The sequence below is a fragment of the Prinia subflava genome, chromosome 10 (assembly GCF_021018805.1).
Source record: "Prinia subflava isolate CZ2003 ecotype Zambia chromosome 10, Cam_Psub_1.2, whole genome shotgun sequence".
NCBI classification, from domain to species: Eukaryota; Metazoa; Chordata; class Aves; order Passeriformes; family Cisticolidae; genus Prinia; species Prinia subflava.
The window spans coordinates 3,212,200-3,236,289 of record NC_086256.1 but is presented as its reverse complement, the minus strand read 5'-3'; the positions used below and the strand labels follow the sequence as shown (position 1 = coordinate 3,236,289).

The following is a 24,090-nucleotide window of genomic DNA, read 5'->3' as shown; positions in this document are numbered from 1 at the left end:
AGGGTTTCTGTTTTAGACTCATGATGCCCAAACACACAACAAAAGCTTAAGACTTTTTTTGTTCCACACAAGAAATGTACACAGTTGCCAACCACTGATTATACTGGAGTTAGATCCTGAAATTGTGTCCCAGTGCTGTAGTCTTGGTCCCAGGGTTAAGCTGATTGTGTTCGTGAGGTTGCATTGTTTTGACAGACCATTCCAGCCTCTGACTTACAAGCTTGCAGCTGCATCTTCTATTTTTGTCACGGTGTGCTCCTCCTCCTGTCTTAATTTGTTCTTGTTTGGATCATCTCAGTGATCCAGCTCACAGCTTAGCTCTGCAGTCACTGGCTTTTGAGAGCCTCAGGACTGTGAAGCAGAGTGTGGAGAGAGGCAGAATCTAAACTCTGACTGTGGAGAGAAGGTGGTGTGTAATTGCACCCTCATCAAGGTAACTGTGGAGTTGGTAATAAGCTTTGTAACTTAGATTTAAATTGACTGTATAGTCTTTAAAGCTTATGTGTCCTGTTGGTAGAAATAAATCCATAAAGCTTGTGTTTGTTCTCCTCTGAGTAATTAAACTTTCTAGAAGGTGGTTCAGAAAAAAAATCAGTAATTTATGAGTGAGGAGTAAAGCCCTTTAATTGTTGGTAAATACACACTGTACATATTTATATTGGAGGAGTAATGTTCTCATTGTTTGTTTAGTGCCAATTAATGGGACACAAAGAAGTGTGATAAATTAAAGAAGTGAAATCCTGTCTTCTGTTTCATTCCAGTTAGACTGACTAGGGGGTGGCAATTCTTTCAACACATCACACATTTATCCAATGCAATGTTACTGAAAACTTGATTAATTTTGAGAGGAAGGAGGTAAAAAAATCATCCTACTGTACATCTGTTTAAAACTTTTACCAACCCTGAGATGAGGAGGAGCATTATTAATCTGTTTGGGGATACTGAAGGGATGCAATAACACAGTGGAAAATAAGAGTTGGTACTTAGTAGATAGTGAATTTAAAGATCTGTAACCTCTAATTTAACCTTTTTTCCTGTGGCCTCTTTCTGTAGCTCATGAGCAAGGAAGTAACGAGTCCTTCCTCGTGTGATGCACCAAGTGAACTGGAGCAGCAGGTAACTTGTGAACTGTGTTGCTGTTGTAAATCAAGCCTGAACAATAAGTTGGTATCTGGCCCTCCCTTCAATGAAGCAATGCTGGTTTTCAGTGCGAATTAACTGAAAACTTTACTGTTATTCTGTAGCTTCTTTAAAAACCCCCAGTGACTGCTGTGTCATATTCCTGTGTGGGGTGGAACTGGTCAGTGCAAAGCTACAGGGAGGGGTAGGGGTGCATCAAGGCTTCAGGTGACTTTTAAGGGGTTAAAATTCCTGAGAACCTGAACACTACAAGGTGTTGCACATAAAATGAACCTGCCTTTAAAGGGATTTGGTAATGGTGACAGCACATTCCTGTGTTTTGTTATGCCTTTAGCCTAATTTGTTGTGTTTCAATAATTTCTAAGTGTGATAATCATTTAGAAGGCAAGTGAAGTGAGCAGGGATCCTGCTCTAGCAGAGTATTCATAGGTTTGGCTGTCAATGTGTGCACCCAACAGCCAAATTAAACAATGGTGTAAGCAATGGAGGCACTTGAGAAGCTGTAACTGAGTATTTTGGATATGGGCCATAGAGATTGACTGCCTTCTTTTTTGAAAGCTTAAAAAAGCCCTGGAAGACCTTCAGGAAGCACTAGCAGAAAAAGAGGAGTTGGCACAAAGATGTCAAGAGCTGGACTTGCAGGTAAGAAACAGTCAGTTGTTTATTTCTTTAATATGTAGTGGTGCTGCTATTAAAGTGGTGCTGCAGAAATTTTGAAGGGCAAGGTGCATTTTGCATTGTTTAATTTTTGTGAGAACTTGTAGCTGCTTTTGGGGGAAAAGCAATTATTCTGTGCTCCAAAATGCAATTACTGGAAAGAGTTTTCTGATGGGAGTGTAAGCTGAGGTCCTGTGCCAGCTTATCTCAAAGGTTCTTTGTTTTAGCTTAATGTTTACCCTTAGTAGCAGGTAGTGTTAAAACAACGTTATCATGGTTTTATAAAATGCCCTTTTCATTCTTAGTCCTCTAGTCTTTTGTACTGTGTCCAAAAAATCCAGTTCATGTCATAAACAGTAATTAGATTTAATCATAGGAAAATTATGCTGTTTCAATAGGAGTTGATGAATGACAGAAAGTTGTAATTTATCTAAAATTTGCTAACTTTTTCTCATTCACAATTGCAACATGGAGGAGATCTCAGGATAAAAATAATGAAAACTAATAGATCCTTGCTGGCATTTTCAAACAACACCAATAATAGGCCTATTTTTGTTTTTAATGGATATAGCAGTTAATCAAGTCACTCTTGAGGGAAAGGAGAGAGGACTTCATGACAATAACGAGAAATTTGCATTTCAATCAACATTTTAAAGAAAAAAATCACTTACTAGCCCCTCTCTTGTGGCACTACAATCTGAGAATAGAAGGAGTTTTATCTGGGAAGGCAATTCGTGTCAGATTTGGCTCTGCACAAAGAGAACATTTGGGTGGCATCTTGTAGGAGCCAGAGAGCTCTACTGGCTGTGTGAGCCTCTGGAAATGAACACCCACAAAAGCAGAGCCCAGTTTGACATTTCTTACTGACAGTGGCAGCTGAAAAAGCAGAATACTTGTGTCTAAAGCAGCTCAGAGCTACTTGCCATGCCCAGGGAGCTACTGCTATAATTGAATTATTATTTAATTTACCTTTTTTTCTTGGGGCAGCAGTAAGGCTTCCTAGTGAAGGCAAAGACCTAAAAATGCCTGTGAGAAGAATCTGCAGAAGTCCCAGGTGTTCTCCTGTCTTCCCTGGCTTTTCTTCCAGAATTCTCTATTAATTAATCATAGGTGATGAGGTGAAAGGTGTTCAAGGGAAAGGTAAAGGCACACAGCTACAAAGGCACTGCTGAGTATAAACAGAGGAGGTAATGACACCACAGCTCTCTGACACTGTGATCCGTCTGTAAAACCTCTTCTCATAAGTTCTGTTGGCTGTGACACCACTTCTACTTTGAAATGATAAAAAAAGAAGAGAAGGCTCCCAGCAAAGATGTAAAACTTGCTCTGAGTTGTGTCATAGTTTGGTTTTTAGGTTTTTTTAAGCCTCACACCAGTGATGTTTCAGGACTATTCTAAAAGTCCAAATGTTGTGCCCGCTTAAGGGGTGGCTGACCCTTGAACAGGAGGCTGAGCAAGGCTCAGATGTGCTCTCTACTCACAGGTGTGCATTTAAATAGCAAATGACATTTGGTACATAAAAAGGAGTGACCCTCGAAAGCCAGCACCTAATGAAGTGGCAGATTAATTACTGCTTGACTTTTACATCTGTTTGACTGATAGATTTTCAAATTATGATCACGAACGAATTGTTTCTTAATATTGCATACTGTAAATTATATCTGTTTAATAATGCCATCGTGATATGTTTTATTTTATTTATTTGAAGCCGTAATATTGACTTGACGCTTCTCATTTAAACTAATTCTTAATAAATTCACTTGTAAGGTCTCAGTCTTCCTTGATATTTTCCAAGAGTATAAGAAAGGTAGGTTTACTTCATAATTCAGGAAAACATAACCCGAAAAGCATTTTTGTCCCTGTTGAAATGCAGTCGACTAACACCCGCTGCGCGCTCTTGTGTTGGACGGGACGTGTAAATTAACCCAGCAGCTTTCACTAGGCAAACATTGCAGGTTCTGCCCTCCTGATCCCCCTGGCTGCGAGGCTGGCGCTGTCAGTGCAGTGTGGCAGCCGCCGTGCTTACCGTGTGTGCGCTGCCGGCGCTGCATGCTCGCTGCCGAGGCTGCCCGGGCTGTCCGTGCTGCGCTTCGGCCCGCCCCGCTCCCGCCCCGGGGGCTGCCCTGCCCTGCCCTCCCTGCCCTGCCCCGCTCCCGCCCCGGGGGCTGCCCTGCCCTGCCCTCCCTGCCCTGCCCTGCCCCGCCCCGGGGGCTGCCCTGCCCTCCCTGCCCCGCCCCGGGGGCTGCCCTCCCCTCCCCTCCCCTCCCCTCCCCTCCCCTCCCCTCCCCTCCCCTCCCCTCCCCTCCCCTCCCCTCCCCTCCCCTCCCCTCCCCTCCCCTCCCCTCCCCTCCCCTCCCCTCCCCTCCCCTCCCCTCCCTGCCCTGCTGCTTCTGGCTCTCAGGTACAGACAACACAGACCCTCCGTGCAGCACACTCAGGGGATTTTGTACATATCCACGATGTTTTTAATGGAAGTAGCAATCGCTCTTATATCAATCTCTCCATATCCCTTTGTCTGCCTTTTCACCGTGGTTTCAGTTACAGAAATTTGTCTTTTTATTTAGAGGGACTTTTCCTGTAGTGCTTCATAACTGTCATACACTAAAGCATCTGTATGCTCAAGTGTGCTCTGTAAACTGCATTCTAAAACTTCTAAACGCTCAGCCTTTTTCATAAACTAATTTGGTGATGTATTCCTGTCTTGCTTCAGTTCTTTGGACAGCTCTTACAGTGTTCATGCTGTTTTATCTGTGCTTAGGTGGCTGCCCTCCAGGATGAGAAAAACAGCTTGATGTCAGAAAATGAGATTATGAATGACAGACTAGAGCAAATAGATGATTCTCTTGATGATCCAAATACTGTGGTTGCAAAAAAGTATTTTAGTGCACAGTTGCAGCTGGAACAATTGCAAGAAGAAAACTTCAGGTATGAAATTATTTCTCCCTGCAATCTCTCACTTGTATAATTACTCTGAAAATTTCTGGTGCTCTTTGGGGCTTTTCCATCGCAGTTTCTTTTGCATTAAAAACTGTCTAATGCTGTATAAGCATGTTTTTAAGACAGTCCTTATATTTAAAAGAAAAAGAATCTGTTACTTACTATAAAAAGTACCAGTATGTAATTGGCATAGCCCTCTAGTACTTCCAAAAAGGTGATGGAAGGCAGAAAAATGAGTGCTCATTTGTGTGTCAACAAATCAAACCCTAAACCTCTAACACCATGTCTCTCTACTGAACTGATTTCTTTCACATATTAGTCTCTCTCTGTGATGCACACTGGGAAACAAAATCTCTTTTCATGTGATTCCTTGATACTGAAGTAATAAATTTGCAGTGTGCAATGCATTATGATTTAACAGATAGACAACAAAATGTTCCATGTTTATTGTAACAGTTTCCCAACCACTTAAATCAGTAGTTTCCCTTTTATCTTACTTCTTCTTAGTAATTCTAGTGCTAAATGAAGTTGTGCAATAATGATGAGTTCCTAACCAAGGTGCTGGTTTTGATCTGGTAGGCTTGAAGCTGCAAAAGATGATTATCGTGTGCATTGTGAGGATCTAGAAAAGCAACTGATTGAGCTGCAGCATCGAAACAATGAGCTGACCTCTCTGGCAGAGGAGTCCAGAGCCTTGAAAGATGAAAATGACATTCTTAGGTATGTAGCAGGGTCATTAGGATTGAATGGCTAAATCCAAGGATTTGTATTTAACAAGATTCTTTTGAGGTGTTGCTTGTGCAGATCTTACCTGAACGAGCTCTTTGGCACAGCAGGGGTGAAGTGCAGGCTTTCAGGGGAGGGCTCTGTTTGACAGGAATAACACATGGAATTTGTCTGTGAAGCAGAATTAATGACCACAGAATTTAAGCTTCTTCGTGTGGGACAGAAAGTGGAAGTTCTCATGTAGAAAACCATATATACAAGTAGAATTTAAACTTTTGGTATCAGCATTCTAGGTTAGAGAGATTAGCATTAGGTTAGAGAGATCATTAACAAAATGAGGATGAAACACACGGTAACCTTCATGAGAATTTAATGTAACATTCCAGCTTGTGTAAACTGTATTAAATACCAGACCACCCAAGAAATATCAAAAATAAATTGTATTGTGAAAGCAGATCTGCTATTCATAAAATAATATGAATAAAACATGGAAAGAAAAGTGGTTTCAGGTGTTTAACTTAGTGGTTCTTAAATAACATCTGAAACAAATCCTAGCTATAGATTTTTTCAATTATTTTCTTGTACCTGCTCCTGGTGAGATATGAATGCAGGTAATAAACACAGATAGTAAAATCAGTTTTAAAGCTATGGTCCCAATATTTTCTGCCCATGTAGAATTTTTTTTAATCATCAGCTGACAGTTCTTGGTCGTATCTGCCAGTGATCATTTTCCTGGAGCAGTTCTGTGCTAATTCTGTGGAATCCCCCAAGTGAGAATGTACCAGGTACCAGAGTTTAGAGGTGACTGTCTAGCACAGGATGTTGTGGTGCCACAGATTTCCTCAGGGATATTTGACCCACTAACCTTGCTCATGTTTCTGGCCTGTTGCTGTCAGTCTCCCTTGAAGGCTGGCTGGTTTCAGCTTTTATAAGCAAGTTTGTGTCGATTGTACATTTAAAAATAAAGCGGTGAAATGTAAGTGCTGCTAAGCACGTGTCACCTCTCTTTGAAAACAGTGTGTGCCAGCAGAACTTGAGTTTTGTAACCTTTGCTTGTGGCTGCTGTTTGCACCCCCAGGGCCACTGCGGACAAGGTGAGCAAGCTGGAGTCCACGGTGGAGGTGTACAGGAAGAAGCTGCAGGACCTGAACGATTTCCGCAGGCAGGTGAAGTCGCTGCAGGAGACCAACATGATGTACATGCACAACACCGTCAGCCTGGAGGACGAGCTCAGGAAAGCCAATGCAGCCCGAGCCCAGCTGGAGACCTACAAGAGACAGGTAGGGCTGTGATTGAAAGGTTCATTTCTCCCCTGTTAAGCTGGGAACACCTTAACAACCCCGCAGTGTCCTTTTAGAATCTCTGAGGGGTGAAAACTCCTTCATACCCTGCCGTTCCCTCGTGGGCTTTTCCTGTTTGTTAAACTTGCAAGGTTAACTGTGGCTGCCCTCTCAACTGATGAGAGAGTCCATGGTCTGCGGGCTTTTCTTCTTTACTCTGGCTGAGGCGATTGGTGTGCCTGGGAGAGGTTGTTCAGCTCTTACTGACATTGTTTGTGTGGAACCATGGAATGGTTTGGCTTGGAAGGGGACCTTGAAGATGATCCCATTCCACTGCCATGGCAGGGACACTTTCCACTATCCCAGATTGCTCCAAGCCCCGTCCAGCCTGAGTTTGAACACTTCCAGGGGTGGGACATCCACAGCTTCCCTTGGCAATCTGTGCCAGGGCCTCACCACCCTCACAGTAAAGAATTTTTTCCTAATAGCTGATCTAAAGCTGCTCTCTTTCAATTTGAACCCTTTCCCCCTGTCCTGTCACTACATTCTTATATTCTCATACTCTAACCATTCTTCATGAAAATTGAAGTTTTATATTAATTTCTGTAAGCATTAGGAAAGAGTTAAATGAAAAAAACCCAAGCAAAAACCCAAAACCAACCAATCAAAAATCAGTATGACCCCCCCCCCAAAACACACAGGCCCCCATCCCATCCCATCCCATCTCTGCTTCTCTAAGCTTGAGGAGCCAAGTTTTTTATTTTTGCTGAATTGGGCAGGAGGGACTGTTTTAATGTAGCTTTTAAAAGCAGCATCTTGCAACATTCCTGTGCTAAATAATGCTTTTATGAAAAGGTCCAGGAGCTTCATAACAAACTGTCTGAGGAATCCAAAAGAGCTGATAAGCTGGCATTCGAAATGAAGCGACTCGAAGAAAAACATGAAGCTTTAATGAAAGAAAAAGAGGTAAGTCCCTTCAAGAGTTTATTGGAGCACATAAATCTCTTTAGATCCTGTGCTTAAGGAGAACCTTCCTGGAAGTAGTGCCACCGTAAAAATGAAGTTTAGTGCCCTGTGTGTGTGTGCATTCGTGTATAAAACATAACATAGAATCATCAAATCATGAAGGTTGGAAAAGATCTCCAGGATCATCAAGACCAACCTAAAATGTGCATGTGTCATTCTTACTTCTGATTAATGTTATTTGGTCTTAAAAGTGGTGCAGCCTGACCTAATTGCACCTGCAATGTGTCTTGTTAGAGGCTGATAGTGCAGTGTGATGCACTGAGAGAGACAAACGAGGAGCTGCGGTGTGCGCAGATGCAGCAGGACCACCTGAGTCAGACAGGTACTGCTTCCTCTCAGAGACTCTCTTGGTTGGATTAGAGGTTTCTTTAAGTGTGCTGAGTGAAACCCCTCCTGTGATTGCAGGTGAATCTCGTTTCAAAAGCCATGAGAATCTTGCTGCTGAAATTCTGCCAGTGGAATACAGGTGAGACCCAAAGGTGGAGGTTGTTTGGGATGTTCACAGGTGGGGCAGCACAGTGCCTCTGTGAAAGTTCAGTATTTTCATCAGTGTGATTCTTTATCCCACTCCTTGCTTTGCCCCCATATAGGTGGTAATAATTATTTCCCCAGACTTAAATTACTTTGCTATTTTTCTTAAAACCATATCAGATTCTATATATAAATCTGGGTTTGGAGTGACAATTTAAGCCTCTGCTCATATCTCTTAAAGTTTTCAAACATTCAAAGTTACCTTTTATTAGCAAATTCCATTGTTACCTCAATTATGTCATTAAGCACAACCTGCTTGGCTCACTTCAGGTTGGGGGAGTGAGCAGGACTATTACTCCCTCCTCTTAGTCACCTTCTTAACCAACTTTTTGTTGTTTTTGATTCAGAGAAATGTTCATTCGGCTGCAGCATGAGAACAAGATGCTGCTGCTGAAGCAGGAGGGCTCAGAGAACGAGCGGATTGCAGAGCTCCAGGAGCAGCTGGAGCAGAAGCACCGGGCAGTGAACGAGCTGCAAACCGAGAAAAGGTGAGGGCTGCAACCATCAAAACACAACGAGAGGGATCTCAGGAGTTTGAGGGTGGCCTGGGCCTTGCATCTGTGCTGTAAGGACCTTTTATTTCACCAGGATAATCATAAACGAAGGATTAACAAGCAGGGAAGAAGGAAGGGGGTTTGAATGTGGTAGATCTGTGTGTTCCATACTCTGGAGGAAGGGTCGCTTACAGGACACTCTTCACTCTGAGTGATTCCTGGTAGACCAAGAATGGATGTGAACTCTGTTTCTAGAACTTCAGACTGTTAGACCATGAATTTTCTATCAGTGAATGCTAAAACATTTTCTGGGATAGGAAAATCTTTGGTAGTTACATTTTCTGAAAACTTAAAATGACTACAGGAATTTCATTATATAATGTTCAGTGAAGCTCCAGGTGTTTGTTTCAGCAGAAGTTCCAGTCAAACTAAAAGCATTTGAAATCAGTTTATTTGTGGCTTAAGTTATGCTGGGTACACCCTCTGAAAAACTAATGGAACAGAAAATAGTCTGTGAACTATTTAGATAGAACACACAATAACTGTGTTTTCCTCATGAAAGGCTCAATGAAGAGCGTATTGGAGGATTACAGCAGCAGATTGAAGATCTGCAAAAGACCTTACAGGAGCAGGGATCCAAGACTGAAGGAGTAAGTGAAACATTTTGCAGGTTTTGTTTAAAGTCCTCCAGTGCAGCATCAAGTCCTTTGTTTAGATGTGCATCTTCTTTTTCAGTGTTTCTGAGAAATGCCTCCATATCAACTGCAGTTCAATTGAAAAGCTCATGTTTTATGTGATTCCTTCTATGGAACTGTAACCCTTCTACTTTACTTTAAAAGTCCCTGGTTTTATCATTCAATGGATTTATTTGCTTTGGCTTATTTAGTTGTGCTAAGCATTCCTGGCTGATTTGTAAGAGCACTTTAATGCTGCATGGTATGAAATACTGAAATCCAACTGAATTTTATCTCTCCTTTCACAGTCCAGCAACCTGAAGCAGAAACTGGCAGCACACATGTAAGTAAGGCTCATGCATCCACAATAGCTTATTTATACTAAACAGAGCACAGGAAATCTTAAATCTTGGTGGGGATGTCTTGTTTTTCTAAGCCACTGATTTGAGAATTATGCCTGAAGTGAGTTAAGTATTAATGTTGTAGTTTTGTTTACTCTCACCATGATGATCTTGTAGTACCAGTACCACGTCACTGTCTCCTCATCACCACCAGCATTTTAACTGTTCTGAGTCTACAACAGACTGCTAAAACCATCACTCAAAATATATTCCACTCTGCTGAAGTATTTCCAGTCCTTTCAGCAGATGTATTTCTTGATAAGAGGATGCTTAATTGTTCATTTTCCTGGTTTTAACTAAAGGAGGATCAAGTCAGAAGTCACAACTTTTATGATATTAATATGTCCATTCAAACCCTGAGGAATTGCTGGAGCTCAAAAAGTTATTTAAATACTTCTGTCATTAAGTTTAAGCTTCCAGCTGTTAAACCTGGAATTATTTGTGAGCTTAATCCTTCGCCCAACGTTTCATTCACAGGGAGAAGCTGAACGAGGTCCATGATGAGTTACAGAAGAAGGAGGCTGATCTGGCAGAGCTCCAGCCTGATGACAGCCAGAACCGTGAGTTGTCTCCTGGGGGATTTTTTTTTTGGTATTTTTTTTTTAATCAGACCTGTGTTAAGTTTCTTCTGAAATGGTTCCCATATCCACTGGACCATGGGACACTTGTCTGGGTGCTGCAGCTGAGCTTTAACTCTGAGCTGGGGCTGTGGAGGGGTTCTGTGTGTGGTGGTGAGCAGGGAGAGAATCTGGAGGGGTGAGGTTTGTTAAACAGTGCGCTGCAAAATTCGGGGATTGCAGGGTCAGGTGGGACAGCTGAAACAAAAATAAGAACTTAAATCTTCTACACTTAAACTTCTAACTTCTACATCGTTCTCTATTTGAGGGATGGTGAAATCAGAAGAACACAGAAGCCCTGAAAGTACCATGTCTGTTTTTATTTTGTGTGTCTTTGTTGATAATTTCTGTAAACAGCCCAGAAGATTGGAGAGCTGGAAGCAGCTTTACGAAAAAAAGATGAGGATATGAAAGCAATGGAAGAAAGATACAAAATGTACCTTGAAAAAGCAAGGAATGTGAGTGGCATGTTTCTGAACATATGCTTTCCTCCCTCATCAATGGTTAAACAGATTGAGTGGGTGTCCCCACCTCCCAATTAAAAGCAGTAGCTGCAAGTTGCATTTTTAGTGAGATTGTTCAACTGCAGTGAGTTAAGTCTGAGAGAACAAACAGGGTTTAGGCTGAGCATGAGGTGCAGTAAGGATTCCTCAGTTTACAGTGTGACAGCCTGCCCAGTGCCCAGCCTGTGCTCACCTTCCTCCTTGAGCAGAGGAGATGCAGAGATGTTTGTGCAGAGCTGCTGAGAACCAAACTGACCTGTAATGCTCCTGTTTTGTCTTGTCCAGGTGATAAAAACCTTAGACCCCAAGCTAAATCCAGCATCAGCAGAAATTATGTTGCTCAGAAAACAGATATTGGAAAAAGACAAAAGAATTGAAACACTAGAGGTAAAAATTTTACATATATTTAATGATTACTTCTAATATGCTCTGTTTCTGATGTTAGGCATTCAAGATATTGTTTCTTAGTGATTCAGTAAAATCTGCTTGGCTGAAATTCTGAAAGGATTGTTGATAGTGGTCCAAATATCAAAAAAATTTGGGGAGGTGCATTGAGTGTCACAGAATATTGATGGGACTAGTTGGAATAGTTGCAAATACAGAACTCCTCAGCATGATTCAGTGGGCTGATAGGTCTGACTGCATAAATGCTGTGGTCTCACATTTCTTTTATGTAATGAGTACTAGGGAAGTATATTATGTAATAGCAATTAGTCACTGGAGGTACATTCTTTTCAGGTGAAAAATCACTAAATTATTTATAGATTTGCTGATACACAGCAGACCTCTTGTGCATTTCCCCACACAAACCCTCAGAGTACACTTCCAAGTTTCATTTGTGTTTCTAACCACAACTTGTGCAGCTTAGCCCCTTCTTAAAGCAGGCTGATATTTATTTCTCAGTTTTTTATGAAAGTATCTTTGTACTTCCAGGCTTTCTAGTTATTCTGTGTACTGAAGCATTTCTGCTGCTGTGTTTATTTCACTCAGTGGACTGCAGCAAGTTTATGCAGATAAATTTGTTTTTTAACTGAGATTTGTCTCCTTGCAGAATGAATACAAAATGGCCAAGCTACGTGACTATGAGGAGAAGCTGATTGTAACTGCGTGGTACAACAAGGTGGGTCAGGAATTCACCTGCTCAAACAGCTTTTGCTGCAGTTAAATCTCAGTTAACCTGAGAAACACAGCGGAAAAGATCCCTGTGCACACTCAGTGAGCACGAGCAGGGTGGGTAATTTTTTCCCTCTGTTTGTGCTGTGGTTGAAGTTGTTGTTTAACCCTTGCAGAGCCTGACTCTGCAGAAGCTGGGCATGGAGTCCAGGCTGATGGGCAGCAGTGGCAGCTGCGGGGCCGGGCCCGGCCGCTCCTTCCTGGCGCAGCAGCGCCACGTCACCAACACCAGGAGGAACCTGACGGTGAAAGTGCCGGGGGCCACAGCTGATTAAACACGAGGACATGAGGAAAACTCACAGCTAAAGTGTCCTTAAATGTTTCGTACCTTCCACTTTACCTGCTTGATGGAAGAGGAGCTTAGAATGGTGGGCAGCTGCAAATTGCAACATCAGAGCCTGTCAGGAAGGGGTTAAGGTGATCAGCCAGAGGGTAGCACGTAGTTTTCCAAGTAGATTTAATACCTGCAGCATGTACAAGCACAACTTGAAAGATTTCTATTTGCCTTCAGATTATATTGTAAATATGGAATTTGGCACTCTATATTTAAAAGTTTATTTAAGTGGGTTTGGGCTAGAAAGTTGACTTTTATAATGGGAAGATGTTATGCAAAGGTGCACTTCAGGAAACTGGCAATATTGGGCATTTTTGCTGGGTTTCCTGAAAATGGATCTAAAAGATTGGTAACATCTTTTAAAAAAAGATTTTTTTAGAATAGAAAGTAAAATATTAAAAGCAAGAAAGTACTTGCATTTATAGAAGAAGAAAATACAAGTGTGGTACAAGTTATTATGTAACAGAAGACAGGATTTGTTTTGTGAGAAGCAGAATTTCTCAGTTTATTTAAAAAATAAGCAAAGCTTAAGTTGGTGCATATATACACTGAGGAAAACCTGTCTTTAAGATGTTGAACTCACTTGAAGCCAAAAAAAGCTTGTCTTTTCCTGGGTAAGAAAAAACTATTATACTGACTCAAAAGTCTGGGATATATTTTAAATTCTGGCATATTGGTATACTGCATTTATGTGCAGAAAGGGGATTGAGTGGGAAGGAGCCCCATTTATTTCAACCTACTTATACAACCCTATGCATGGAAATTACATTTCCTCTTTTTTAAATGTAGTTTAACTTTGGTTGTCCTGAACTAACTGTGCCAGGCAGGGGAGTGAGAGTTTGGCTTTGGCAGCTGCTGGCAGCAGAGGTTGTTTGTTGGCAGGGACAGAAGTGCATAAACTGTAATAGTTTGATAGAAGATGAAATGGGGGTTGATACCTGAAATCTGTGTGCAGGAAGTTGTCGTCTCTCACAAAACCTGTGACTTCATTTCCCAAATGTCTTAACTCTTGTTTTGAATTGTATTTTTAGGAAACTTGTTAATGTCTGTTCTCTGCAAATGGTCTAGAATAAGTTCATTATACCCATAGCTAAATAAAATAAAATTGCAGCAGCCCTTAAAATGAAATGAATACACTTAAATTAAGTATTTGAGGGTGCTGTACCAGATCACCATCTAATATAAAATTCAGCTGCCTGTGAGAATGAAAACTCACCTGTCTCACCATTAAGGCCATCTTTGATTTGAGAACAGGGTTCAGCTTTGCAGAATTTTTATTTTGAATTGTGACATTTGGACAATGTGTCATTTTGCCTGCCCCTTACTACAGCTTGTCCTTTGACTTCTTCCTTCCCCAACATCTTAAACTTTTAACTGGGCACTGCATGCAATGCCAGAGAAAAGGCATGCATTCATCTTTGGTACTTGGGGTCGCTTCTTAGTTGTGGTGGTTGTTTTGCAGTGCTGTGTGTATGGATAGGCATTCAGCAGATTTCCTCCTTCAAAAGGAGGAATGTTTAAAGTGGCGTGAGCCAGGGCTGTTGCAGAGCTGTCTGTGGTGGTGTTCTTCAGGACTCTGTGCTTCTTTGGACTACCTCGTGGGGTTTGAGGTCTGTTATTGCTGCAGTGGTGTTGGTGGTTGGTGTTTTTAAGGTGCATATTTACTCTGCTGGTGCTGTGGGTGGGAGGGAGGTGGTGGTGAGCAGTGGAGCAGGAGATTAGGTCTTAGCAAGATGCTTCCATTCCTAGAGTCTGGTGTTTGGTGTGTTCTAGTGAAACGTGGAGCTGTCTCTGATGGTGTTGAGTGGGTCTCTTAGCCCTTGTTCTTTGCAGCATGGAAACTTTCATGGATGTCCTTCAAATACTCCTGTAGTTGGTAGGCTTGATTTGTGTACTTCTCCCAGTAGTGGAGCTGTGTCCGTAGTCTGTCAGGTGCTGAATAGTGACAAACTTGGAGCAAATGTTTTTGACTTACACTTCTCAAAACTGCAGACCCTGGGACCAAAACCAGCCAAGAACCTCCCTCTCATTTAATTGGAAGTTTGTCTTCTGACTAGTGATGGAAGAATTGAAGTCCTGAACCCCAGGCAGAGATCAGCCTCTTCAGGGCACAGTCGTCCCCAGTAATCAAGTTGGGGTTACCAAAATGAATTTGGTTTTCAGGTGTTGGATGAGATGTTGCTTATTTGGGACTTTTCCAAACCTCACTGTTAAGAGTGAAGCCTGTGAATTCCAGGGTTTCTTTGGGACTGAGAACCTGTTTAAAGCAGCTGTTCTAGGACTGGTTAAACCTGGGTTCTGTCCTGTGGACGAGGAACGATGTGTGGAAATAAATTCTGGATTATAAGCCATGGTGTTGCATTCACTTCAGCTCATCTGCCTGTGCAGGGAGGACCATCAGATCGGGATCATTCTGAGGTTTGCTTTGCTCCTGTCAGAACAAAAAGCTGCTGAAGGCGCTGCTGGTTCCAGCTGAGCTGTGCCCAGGCTCTGACAGGCTCTGGCAGTCCCTGTCCTGTGGTGCAGGGGAGCAGGGAGGCCCTGGGCTCTCCCAAAAATTGAATTTGTCCCATCAGCACCGTTCAGAGCAGGCTCAAATAAGAGGTGAAATCTCTGACTGCTGCTGAAGTTAAACAGCATTGTTAGGAATTTAGCCAGCTTCCAGTAAAACGGGTAATGGAGATCCAAAGAAACAAAAAATATGTTCTGATTGACATATCATTTGTTAATTATTTTTATATAAGATTAATTACTATGGAAGAGAAGTGTTTTATAGCAATAATTCAAAATATGGACTAGTGGGTTCTTTTACTCAAGATGGGTCAGGCAGCAGTTTTGAGAAGATTCTTTTGCAACAACCTTATTATATAGTGGATTAAGAAACATTCACGGAAAATAAATTTTCACCTGATTTTTTTGTTCATTGAAAAAAAATATATGGGTATTCTATTTTCTATGATATACACTTACTTGGAAATAAGTAATATAAGCAATACTGATGTTCTATTTAGTTAGCCATAAATAGTTTAGAAATTAGAAAATGCAAACAATTGTTTAGGAGTTGGTAGTGTCTAGTACAATAATTTTCTTACTTGTTTCTTTTCCCCCTTCCCCTAAAGGTGGAGTTGAGGTTTTCAGTGTATCGGTGTCTACATCTTCTGTTTAAAACAAATGTAAACACTGTGTCACATAGAACTCGAAAAATTGCACTAATTTTTAAACTTTTGGTTGTATTTTTTTCTTTGGGAAAAATCCTTTTATATTCACATAAAGATTTTTAAAATGAATTCTTTGGTGTCTTTATTCCAAGCCGTGTGTTGAATGCCCCTGGCTGGTGTTTCTCTGATCTGTGAGGGGAGGTGTGGGAGCTGCTATGAGGGGAGGAGGGGTGGAGGTCTGGGGCTGACCAGGCTCTCCCTGGGAGTGGGATGGGACAAATGTGCATTTAATAAATGAACGGGTTTGTGTCCCACCACGTGTCCTCATTTCTGCACCTTACTGGTCTGTGAAACAGCCTCAAGTACCAGGAACAGCATCTCAGTCCAAGCTCTTGTTTCCACTGGCACAGAAAATGAGGTGGCAGAACCCCCACGCAGCCGGTGCTGAAGGAGCTGTGCCAGGAGCTCTGTGTTCAACTGGGAGAAATTTGCTTCCTCTGGGAAGAGGTGAGCTGTACTCCAGGGGAAATTGGAAAGAGGAAAAAGCTGCCTTCTGCTCCTTTCCTCGGCAGGAGAGCAGGAGCTGGAGGTGTGTTCCTGGTGCTGTGCTGATTTCCTGCTCCTGGGGGCTGCAGCTTCTCCCTGGGGGCCTCCACAGGGTCCTCGTGGTGCTGCTGTTGCCCAGTTCAGTGCAGTTACTGGCGTTAACCATTGGTTGCCAATCTTGGGACTGTTTCATTGTGCAGATGATGGTTCACAGTAGTAACTTGCTGCTGTTATTTTCCAAGGCACCTTTTCCTTGTCACACTGTTGAGTGCAGCTCAACCGCACCGAGTGCTGCTGGAGCTCACCCCGCTGCCCTCGGACACAGCGGGCACCCCGAGATGCTGGGCAGGGAGACAGGGAGCATTTTGCATATTGTAATTCCAGCTGTGCTCCAGGATCATTTTTCCATCACTCCTGTAGGAATTGCCTTTGCTTTTACAGTGCCAACCTCCTGCAGTGCAGGGGTAGAGACACAGGGAGGGCATGGCTGCATTGGTCTTCACTTTGCAGAACACTTCATGACAAAAGTGTTTTGATAAAGATTTATTGATGTAAGTTACAGGTGTTAGAGTGACTTTTTTTAGAGAAGTACATATTAAGGGAATGTGAAATTAATTCTTGTGTTAATGTTATAAAACAGAGGCTGGTCTGGCTCTCCTACTGAACCCAGCCACAGCTTCCAAAGTGCAGTCTCTAAAGTGTCCCTCATTTTGCCAAGGTGAACCATGGCCATCCCTCATAAAATTAGGGAAGTCCCTCATTAATTTACAGGGAGAGCCTAATAATGCCCTGGTATCTCCCAGGCTGATCCCAACATCATGGGATACAGAGTGCAAGGTCTGCTTGTAAAAGAAATGATTTTGTAATTGCTTTGAAAGAAAGAAACCACCCAGCCTCCCCTGGAGCTGTCAAGGGCTGGTTTTCAGCCCCCCCAGAGGATTTTCCTGTGAGGATGATGGCCAGGCCCTCCCTAGCGAGGCACAGCACAGATCTTGTAGGGCTCGGGGGCCAGCGCGATGCCCGGCACGCCGCGGAAGCTGAGCGCCGTGTCCGGGGGCGCCTGGAACGTGAATTTCTGGAGCAGGGATGTGAAGAAGAGGAAGAGCTCGGAGCGGGCCAGCAGCTCTCCCAGGCAGGAACGCTTCCCTGTGGAGACAGCAGCCCACAGCATGCTCAGACTGTGCTGCTGCTGCTGAAAATGCTTCTGCCTGCCCTTAGCACCGTGGTCCAGCTGTGTTACCCCTTCCTGGATGAGTTTTCCAACCCAAACCAAGCTTCCCAATAATAACTTTGGCATTACAGCATGGTCTGCCCCCCAGATTGCGTGACCTTGTGAGGACAATTCACACACACACGACCTGGATGTGCCCATGCTGGGAGAGCTCACCAAAGAGAGCCACGTCTCCTCTGGTGCTGCTGGGGTGGGAAATGGGCTAAAAGCAACTTCCCCATGGAAGCTGCTGGCTGGGGAACACTGTGGTGGCAACAGGGAGGCTCCTGGAGGTCTCAGCCATGTGGGAGCAGGAGCACAGGGCAATGGCCTCAGTGGAGATGTTCCTAAGGTCTCTGGAATTTACATTATTTTGTTATTTTAATCTTCTTATTCATCCTCATTTCTCTTGTGTGCATGTGAAAAGAGACAAGAAAGGGCTCCAAGTGTGGTTGTGGTGCTTTGGGGAGGCCGTGGGAGCATTGTGAGCAGCACCTGCCAGGGTGTGTCTGCCCTTTCCATTGCTGTTTTCCTCTCCGTCTCCCTGCTTCAGCTGGAAACCCAAGCCCACATGTGCACCACAATTCAGGAAATCTTACCCATAGAAAATGGTTGAAAATACTCATTTTTCCAGAACTTCCCATCCTTCAGAAAATGCTCGGGGTTAAAAGTATGTGGGGTTTTCCACTCATTCTTGTCACACAGCAGAGAGGTTAGATTTGCCATTACAAGACTGCCCTAAGAGGAAAAAAGAAAAATAAATCACACACAGTTCTCTGGTACTGGCAGCAGGAGGGGTGGTTTTATCTTCAGTCTCCTCTCCATGAAGAACATCCTTAGTCAAACTATTTGTGCAACACCCCACTGCAGGCCCAGATTTTCCCCTTCTTATCTGTTTGGAGGTGCAGTTACATAACTGCATTTTTCCCTCATCAGCATAATTTTTATCTGTAGTACTCTTGGGCCAAAGTCCCTGTAAGAGCTGGGATCAGTGCCTCAAAGGCGTGTGGGGGTGTGGCACCACTCAGGGAGCTGGAGAACATTGGATGGCAAAAATCCACATTCAGCAGGAGTGAACTCTGGACAGGGCAGGGACAGCGCCTGCACAGGAGGGACCTGGGAGCTGGAGTAGAGTGGAGGTAAAGCACTCTGGGCTTTACCTTTGGGATGCAGTAGCCACCCACGTAGGCGTCCTCGGTTGCCATTCTGGGCGCATTGAAGGGGATGACGTTGCCTCTCCTCTGCACCTCGTGGATGACAGCGTTGGTGTAGTGCAGGCTGTTCCTGTCCTCCAGGGCCGGCAGCCGCGCCTGCCCGATGACAGCGTCGATCTCGGCTTGCACCCGCGCTGGGGAAAGGGCAGGAGTGAGCCCAGGGGAAAAAACCATGGAGCAAGGGACCTGGGCCACTGTCTACACCTCTTATGTGAGTGTGGGGACATTCCCAACTGGTCTTTCACAAAGCTGTGAGGGATAAAAACAGAGGAGAACACCGACTTTCTGTTAACTGTACCTTGAATTTCTGGGTGTGTGGCCATGAAGAGCAAAGCCCAGCGGAGGGTTGAGGACGTGGTCTCAGTCCCAGCGAACGTCAGGTCGAGTGTGCAGGCCAGGAGGTGCTCATCCCGGAAGGTGTCACTGTCATGGCCCTTCAGGGGAAGGAGTGTTAGTGCCACAGGAGCAGTGAGGGTGTCCTGGCACTTGGATTTTGGCAGAAGCTGCTGACCCCCTGCATCCCCATCCTGCTGGTGGGTGGCCTGAACCTGATGTCTGTCCTGAGCTTACAAAAGGCCACACAGGCAGCTCAGATGGAGAATTCGGGCTTGTTTCCCATCCCACTAAATTTCTAAGCCTCCACTCCAGGGAGGTTTCTAAGCCCCACTCCAGGGAGGTTTCTAAGCCCCACTCCAGGGACGTTTTCTCCCCATTGCTGACCTTGGAGATCTCCAGCAGGTAGCTGTCGATGTAGTCCCGGCTCTCTGAGGGGTTCCAGTCCTCCTTGTGTTTGCTGATCTGCTCTTGAATGAATTTTTTCACTATCTTCCAGTGTTTAAGAATGGTTTGGTGGGGTCCAGGTAAGTACTTCATTAAAGATGGGAAGTTGTTGTACAGCTTTGAACATAAAAGGAGAAAGACAAATTTAATAAAGGACTTTAAAAACTCTTCTGACATCAAGACCTTGGCCTGTGATTGCACTAGCTGAATTTCTGGAGCTGATGGAAACAGCTCAGCTCCAGAAGAGCAGAATTCTCATTATGGGTAACTTGTGTATTACTCAATATTTCAGCAGGCAGGTTGGCAATCAGTGGGCAGGAAAAGTGATTTTGTGTGAGAGAGAGCAGCATGAGCATGGCACAACTTAAACAGAAGGAAGGAAGAAATGACAGGTAAACCTGGAATAGGGGAGGGCAGGTTTGGTGATGACAACACTGGGGCTTTGAGGTTGACTCCAGAGAAGAAACTGTGGCCCTGGGTTGGTGGCAGGAGGGCTGTACCTGGCTTGTGACAGATCCATGGAGGACAGCAATGTCATTCATCAGCTTCAGCAGCCTTTGGAAATCCTCATCGTGGTACTCAAACCGATTGCCAAAGATGAGGGAGCAGATGACATTTGAAACAGCATTGGTGATTTTAAGCTGAGGATTGAATGGATTCCCTGGAGAAGAAAAAGATCAGTTCTCTTCCACTCTTCTCAGAAGAGAAAGGAAACACACATCAGAGGTAAAATAGACAAGAAATGTGAATGAAATGAGAGGTCCCTAATGGGCACTGTCCTGTGTCAGTGCTTTCCTGGGGTGCCTGGCTGACCCCATGAGCTGGCCAAGCTTGGCAGGGCAACCTCAGTGGTCCCAGTCCAACCAGCTTATGGAGATATTTGTTTACTTTGGAAAGCAAGGTCTGCAGGGTGTCACTTGAATTCATTGGGAGCACCAGCATTTACGCACACACGGTATTTCCCAGAGAGGAGTGGGCTGAAGGTGGGCTGTGAATAATGCTGTGGGTGTTGCCTGCTGCCTTCCCCAGCCAGCTGGAGGGCCAAGCACCTGCAGGAAGGAGCAGGGATGCTGGCAGGGTTGTAGCATCCCTTGCAAGGTGGGCTATTTTTCAGCATGCAGTGAAATTATAACAGGCCTCTACAGCTGCTGAGGGCCACGCACTCACCCTGCTCATCCCGGAACACCTCGGTGAGGTACCGGCACTCCTCCTGGATGCGCTCCTCCAGGCTCCTCTTCCCCAGGCCGAAGTTTCGGAGCGTGCTCAGGGTGAACCTCCTCTGTGCCTTCCACAGGTGCCCGTTGGAGGTGATCAGCCCTGGCAGGAGCAGCCCCCGTGAGCCAGGGCCGATCCCCAGCTCAGGGGGAAAAGCTCCAGGGCTCTGCCTTGTCCCCAGCTGGCTCAGACCCCTGCAGGGTCAAGGTTTGGACCTTCAGCTGGGGCATGTCTTGAGGGATCACTCACCCATCTTGGTGAAGATCTCCTCGTCGATGGGAATGTCAGGACGGTCCAGGAACTTGTCCCCTTGGTTTACGAGCACTTCCTTCATCAGCCGCATCCCATTTACCATCACAACCCTCATGCTGCCCATGTGCAGGCCAAAGATGTCACCGTATCTTTTACTTAGCTGGGAGGGGACATAAACAAAAGGGGTTTACATTTGCAAGAAGTGCTCCTGGTGAGACCAGGACAGTCCTGTCAGGGGACATAGGTAAAAATAAGGGAAGGGTGGGAGGGGAGACAGAACGTGTGCACTGTGCCTGAGGGCACAGTCTTTTTTCTTTCCTCTTTTCTGGAATCAGTGATCTGGAGATGGTGTTAATTGCCCATAAATCAAGTAAACTTCACCAGGTTTGATTTTTCAGTCCTATGTTTTTCCAGTTCTTGTTTCACTCCATTCCAGCCCCTACTCAGACCTGTAGGGTTTGTGTATCTGTGACTGCACCTGTGGGACCTTTGCCCATGGAATCACTCCACGCTTGTCACCCTGCTTGTACTCAGGTAAATGTCACCGATGAGGGCAAACCTCCTGCTGCCTTCACCTGTGGGGTCTGGGTCATCCCTTTTCCTGCATGGCCAGGGATGTGTAGCTGCAATCCCTCCATCCCTTTCCCACACTGCTCACCACCCACATACCTTCTCCACGGTGAGCACAGGATCTTTGAAGTCCATGAGGTAGAGGTGCCCCAAAAAGGGAAGGCGGAAGGGGGTGGGAGGGAAATCCTTTGGATTTCTGTTCTTCATGTAGTCTGTGATGAGCAGGAAGACGAGGAGAAAGATGAGGGCTGTCTGGAGGGAGATGCTGTCCCAGAGGAAGTGCAGCATGGCTGGATGGTGGGGCTCCACAGGGACGTGTCCCACAGCAGGTCAGGCAGGTGGAGCTCACCGGGCACCGCTGAGGCCCCCAGGGCCAGGGGCAGATGGGTGATCTGCTGGCACAGCTGTGGGTGCAAACACAGGACAGCAAGGAGTGGATTTTGCTGCCTGCTCTCCAGGCTACATTCAGACTCCTGCTTTTCTTACCTTTCAGAAAGGATTAAACCCCTTCTTGATTAAACTGAAACACTCCCTCTGATCTGATTACAAAAATCACCCACCACAAACCAGAACACCCTCAGTTTCCCCTTTCCCCTCCAGCCTCCCTCAGTACTTTCCTAAACCCCAGTGCTCCGTGCCCTTGTCTAAAGGGCAGAAATGAGCTTTGTGGGATCGAGATTAAAGCCTGGCACTTTCAGCACGCTGTTTCCCCAAGCCCATCCCTCAGGATGCCCCTGCCCCTCCTGCCCTCACCGTGCCACCAGCCAGTTTCAGCTCTCGGTGCCAGGGAGCCCAGAGCCTCGTGCTTTCCCCGTTCACAGCAGCTCACTCCTGGTAGGAGGAGTCCCGGGCCAAGCCCCAGCTCTCAGGGGACATCTGAGATAAGGGTGCACAAAGCTTTCACAAACAATGTGACTCATCCAGTTTCGTGTTTCCGTGTTTGGGTGACGTGGGCTGAGAGCAAACAGCTGTCCCGGAACTCAGCGGTTCCGAGGCACCGTCACTTTCTGATCTGCACCAGAGAGTGCAGGCAGAGCTGCTGGCTCCAGCCATGCCTGGAGCTCTCCTGCCATCCCTTCCCCTTGCCTTGTCCTCTGGGTCACAGCCCGTGGTGGAGCTGCTCCCAAAGCCCCACAGAAGGCGCTGGGAGGCCGATGCAGGTGCCAGCTCTGCAGGCTGGGGCCCTTGGCAGCAGAATGTGCCACATTTTCTCACCCAGGAGCAGCTCTGGGTCAGGGAGGTGTTTGTGCACGTGGACCTTGTGGAATATTGAGGTGGATGTTGTGGCTGACTGTGAAAGAAGAGGGAGCAGCAGCACTTTGCCCTTGCACCACATGGCTCTGTCACAGCCCTTCGCAGTCATCAGCTGCCACCTCCTGCTCTGGGGACGTTTTGGGTTCCTTTTCTTTCTTTTGGGCCATCAGTTGTGGCTGTTGGGATGGTCCAGTGCTGATGACAAGGCACAGAGGTGCAGCAGAGCCACTGGAGTGATGCCATGCACATTTTCTCCATAACCCCTACACTTGGGAAGCTGGAGAAGTCAAATCTCTGTTCTATTGTGGAATTTAAATGGAGAGGCCTGTTCTGGAGAACATCTCCTTTCACCTCTGATTTTTAAGCACACTTAGGCATGAGCCCCTGGAGATGCACGTGTTTGCCAGCAGTGACATGAGAGGATCCACCTGAAAATTAAACAAATTCATGCCTCCTGCCTTTAAGGTATGGCATCACTGCATTTCATTTTGGTATTTCCCCTCATGTAATTAAAAAAAAAAAAAAAAAAAAAAAAAAGAAGAAAAAGAAGATGACTTCATTTATCCTCTCCAGGAGTAGGGGAGGAAACCTCAAAGTAATGAAGAAACACAAGTTGGAAATGAAAGAGAGAAGAGATCAATATTTATTTGCTAAGGCAGTGCAAATAATACAAGCTGTAGCCACATGCCAGAGGTCAGACCTACAGCACAATGAATACAAAAATGGAGAGAAACCAGTGCCTAGTCCCGAGTGGTGAAGACTTCATAGGTGAAAAAAAAAGTCCCTCCATCCTTTATGTCTTCTCTTTTACAAAGACAAAAACACAACATGAGAGCCTGTGACTGTGAAACAATAATTAAAATCGCAGTAGGATTAAAGTGATCAGTCGGAAGGACAGCTCAGTGGCAGGGATGGGATGTGCAGAGGACTCTCCCCTGTGGCATAAATCTGCCATTGCACAGGGATTGCTTTGTACCGCAGCAAAGCCGCTATTGCCGGGGACAGAGGAGAAAAACAGTGAAAATAAAACTCAGTGTAATCCTCTTTTCCTGTTAACTATTCCGTATCCTACGTGGGTACCCACAGAAAAGTCACTTATGAAAGGTGAGAAGCAAAAGAAAAAAAAAAAAAGAGGAAAAAGAATAATCTTTGCTGTGACTATAGTCCAAAGTGAAGCACATTTCTAAGCATAAATGCTTGGTCACTTAAATGTAAAAATTCTCTACAAGTTGCATGTTTAATTTACTCTTACCCGAAGAGACCTGGCACAGGAAGAAGCTGTGTCCACCGTGCAGGGTGTCCTGTCCCCAGCCGCTTCCTCGGCCCCACGCTCCGTCCATGCTGCTCACACACAGACACAAATCTTTGCCAGGAACAGGGGGAAGTGCTGAACTCGTG

At 45.0% G+C, this 24,090-nt stretch overlaps 2 protein-coding genes across 3 annotated transcripts in view; one reads left to right on the top strand and one right to left on the bottom strand.

Annotated features, from left to right (window-relative positions):
- Positions 1 to 15,780, top strand: part of HOOK1 (hook microtubule tethering protein 1) — a 24,183-nt gene extending 8,403 nt beyond the window's left edge. The window contains exons 7-22 of the mRNA XM_063406971.1: positions 1,054 to 1,116; positions 1,699 to 1,782; positions 4,556 to 4,722; positions 5,314 to 5,454; positions 6,539 to 6,740; positions 7,596 to 7,706; positions 8,001 to 8,088; positions 8,172 to 8,232; positions 8,645 to 8,785; positions 9,354 to 9,441; positions 9,774 to 9,808; positions 10,344 to 10,426; positions 10,841 to 10,941; positions 11,272 to 11,373; positions 12,038 to 12,106; positions 12,276 to 15,780. Coding sequence (XP_063263041.1) covers positions 1,054 to 1,116; positions 1,699 to 1,782; positions 4,556 to 4,722; positions 5,314 to 5,454; positions 6,539 to 6,740; positions 7,596 to 7,706; positions 8,001 to 8,088; positions 8,172 to 8,232; positions 8,645 to 8,785; positions 9,354 to 9,441; positions 9,774 to 9,808; positions 10,344 to 10,426; positions 10,841 to 10,941; positions 11,272 to 11,373; positions 12,038 to 12,106; positions 12,276 to 12,434 — 1,695 coding nt within the window. The 3' untranslated portion in view covers positions 12,435 to 15,780. The remainder of the gene's footprint in view (positions 1 to 1,053; positions 1,117 to 1,698; positions 1,783 to 4,555; positions 4,723 to 5,313; positions 5,455 to 6,538; positions 6,741 to 7,595; positions 7,707 to 8,000; positions 8,089 to 8,171; positions 8,233 to 8,644; positions 8,786 to 9,353; positions 9,442 to 9,773; positions 9,809 to 10,343; positions 10,427 to 10,840; positions 10,942 to 11,271; positions 11,374 to 12,037; positions 12,107 to 12,275) is intronic.
- Positions 15,421 to 24,090, bottom strand: LOC134555412 (cytochrome P450 2J2-like). Of its 2 annotated transcripts, none has more exons than XM_063406975.1 (10): positions 23,945 to 24,090; positions 21,538 to 21,842; positions 20,866 to 21,028; positions 20,569 to 20,718; positions 19,902 to 20,062; positions 19,342 to 19,518; positions 18,920 to 19,055; positions 18,568 to 18,755; positions 18,007 to 18,145; positions 15,421 to 17,343 (listed from the first exon to the last, which is right to left on the bottom strand). In XM_063406975.1, exons 2-10 carry the CDS (start codon positions 21,724 to 21,726, stop codon positions 17,168 to 17,170), a joined length of 1,479 nt encoding a protein of 492 aa, XP_063263045.1. In that variant the 5' UTR covers positions 21,727 to 21,842; positions 23,945 to 24,090; the 3' UTR covers positions 15,421 to 17,167. The 2 variants fall into 2 exon arrangements, with proteins under 2 accessions (XP_063263045.1, XP_063263046.1); XM_063406976.1 differs by lacking the exon at positions 23,945 to 24,090 and adding an exon at positions 22,192 to 22,541.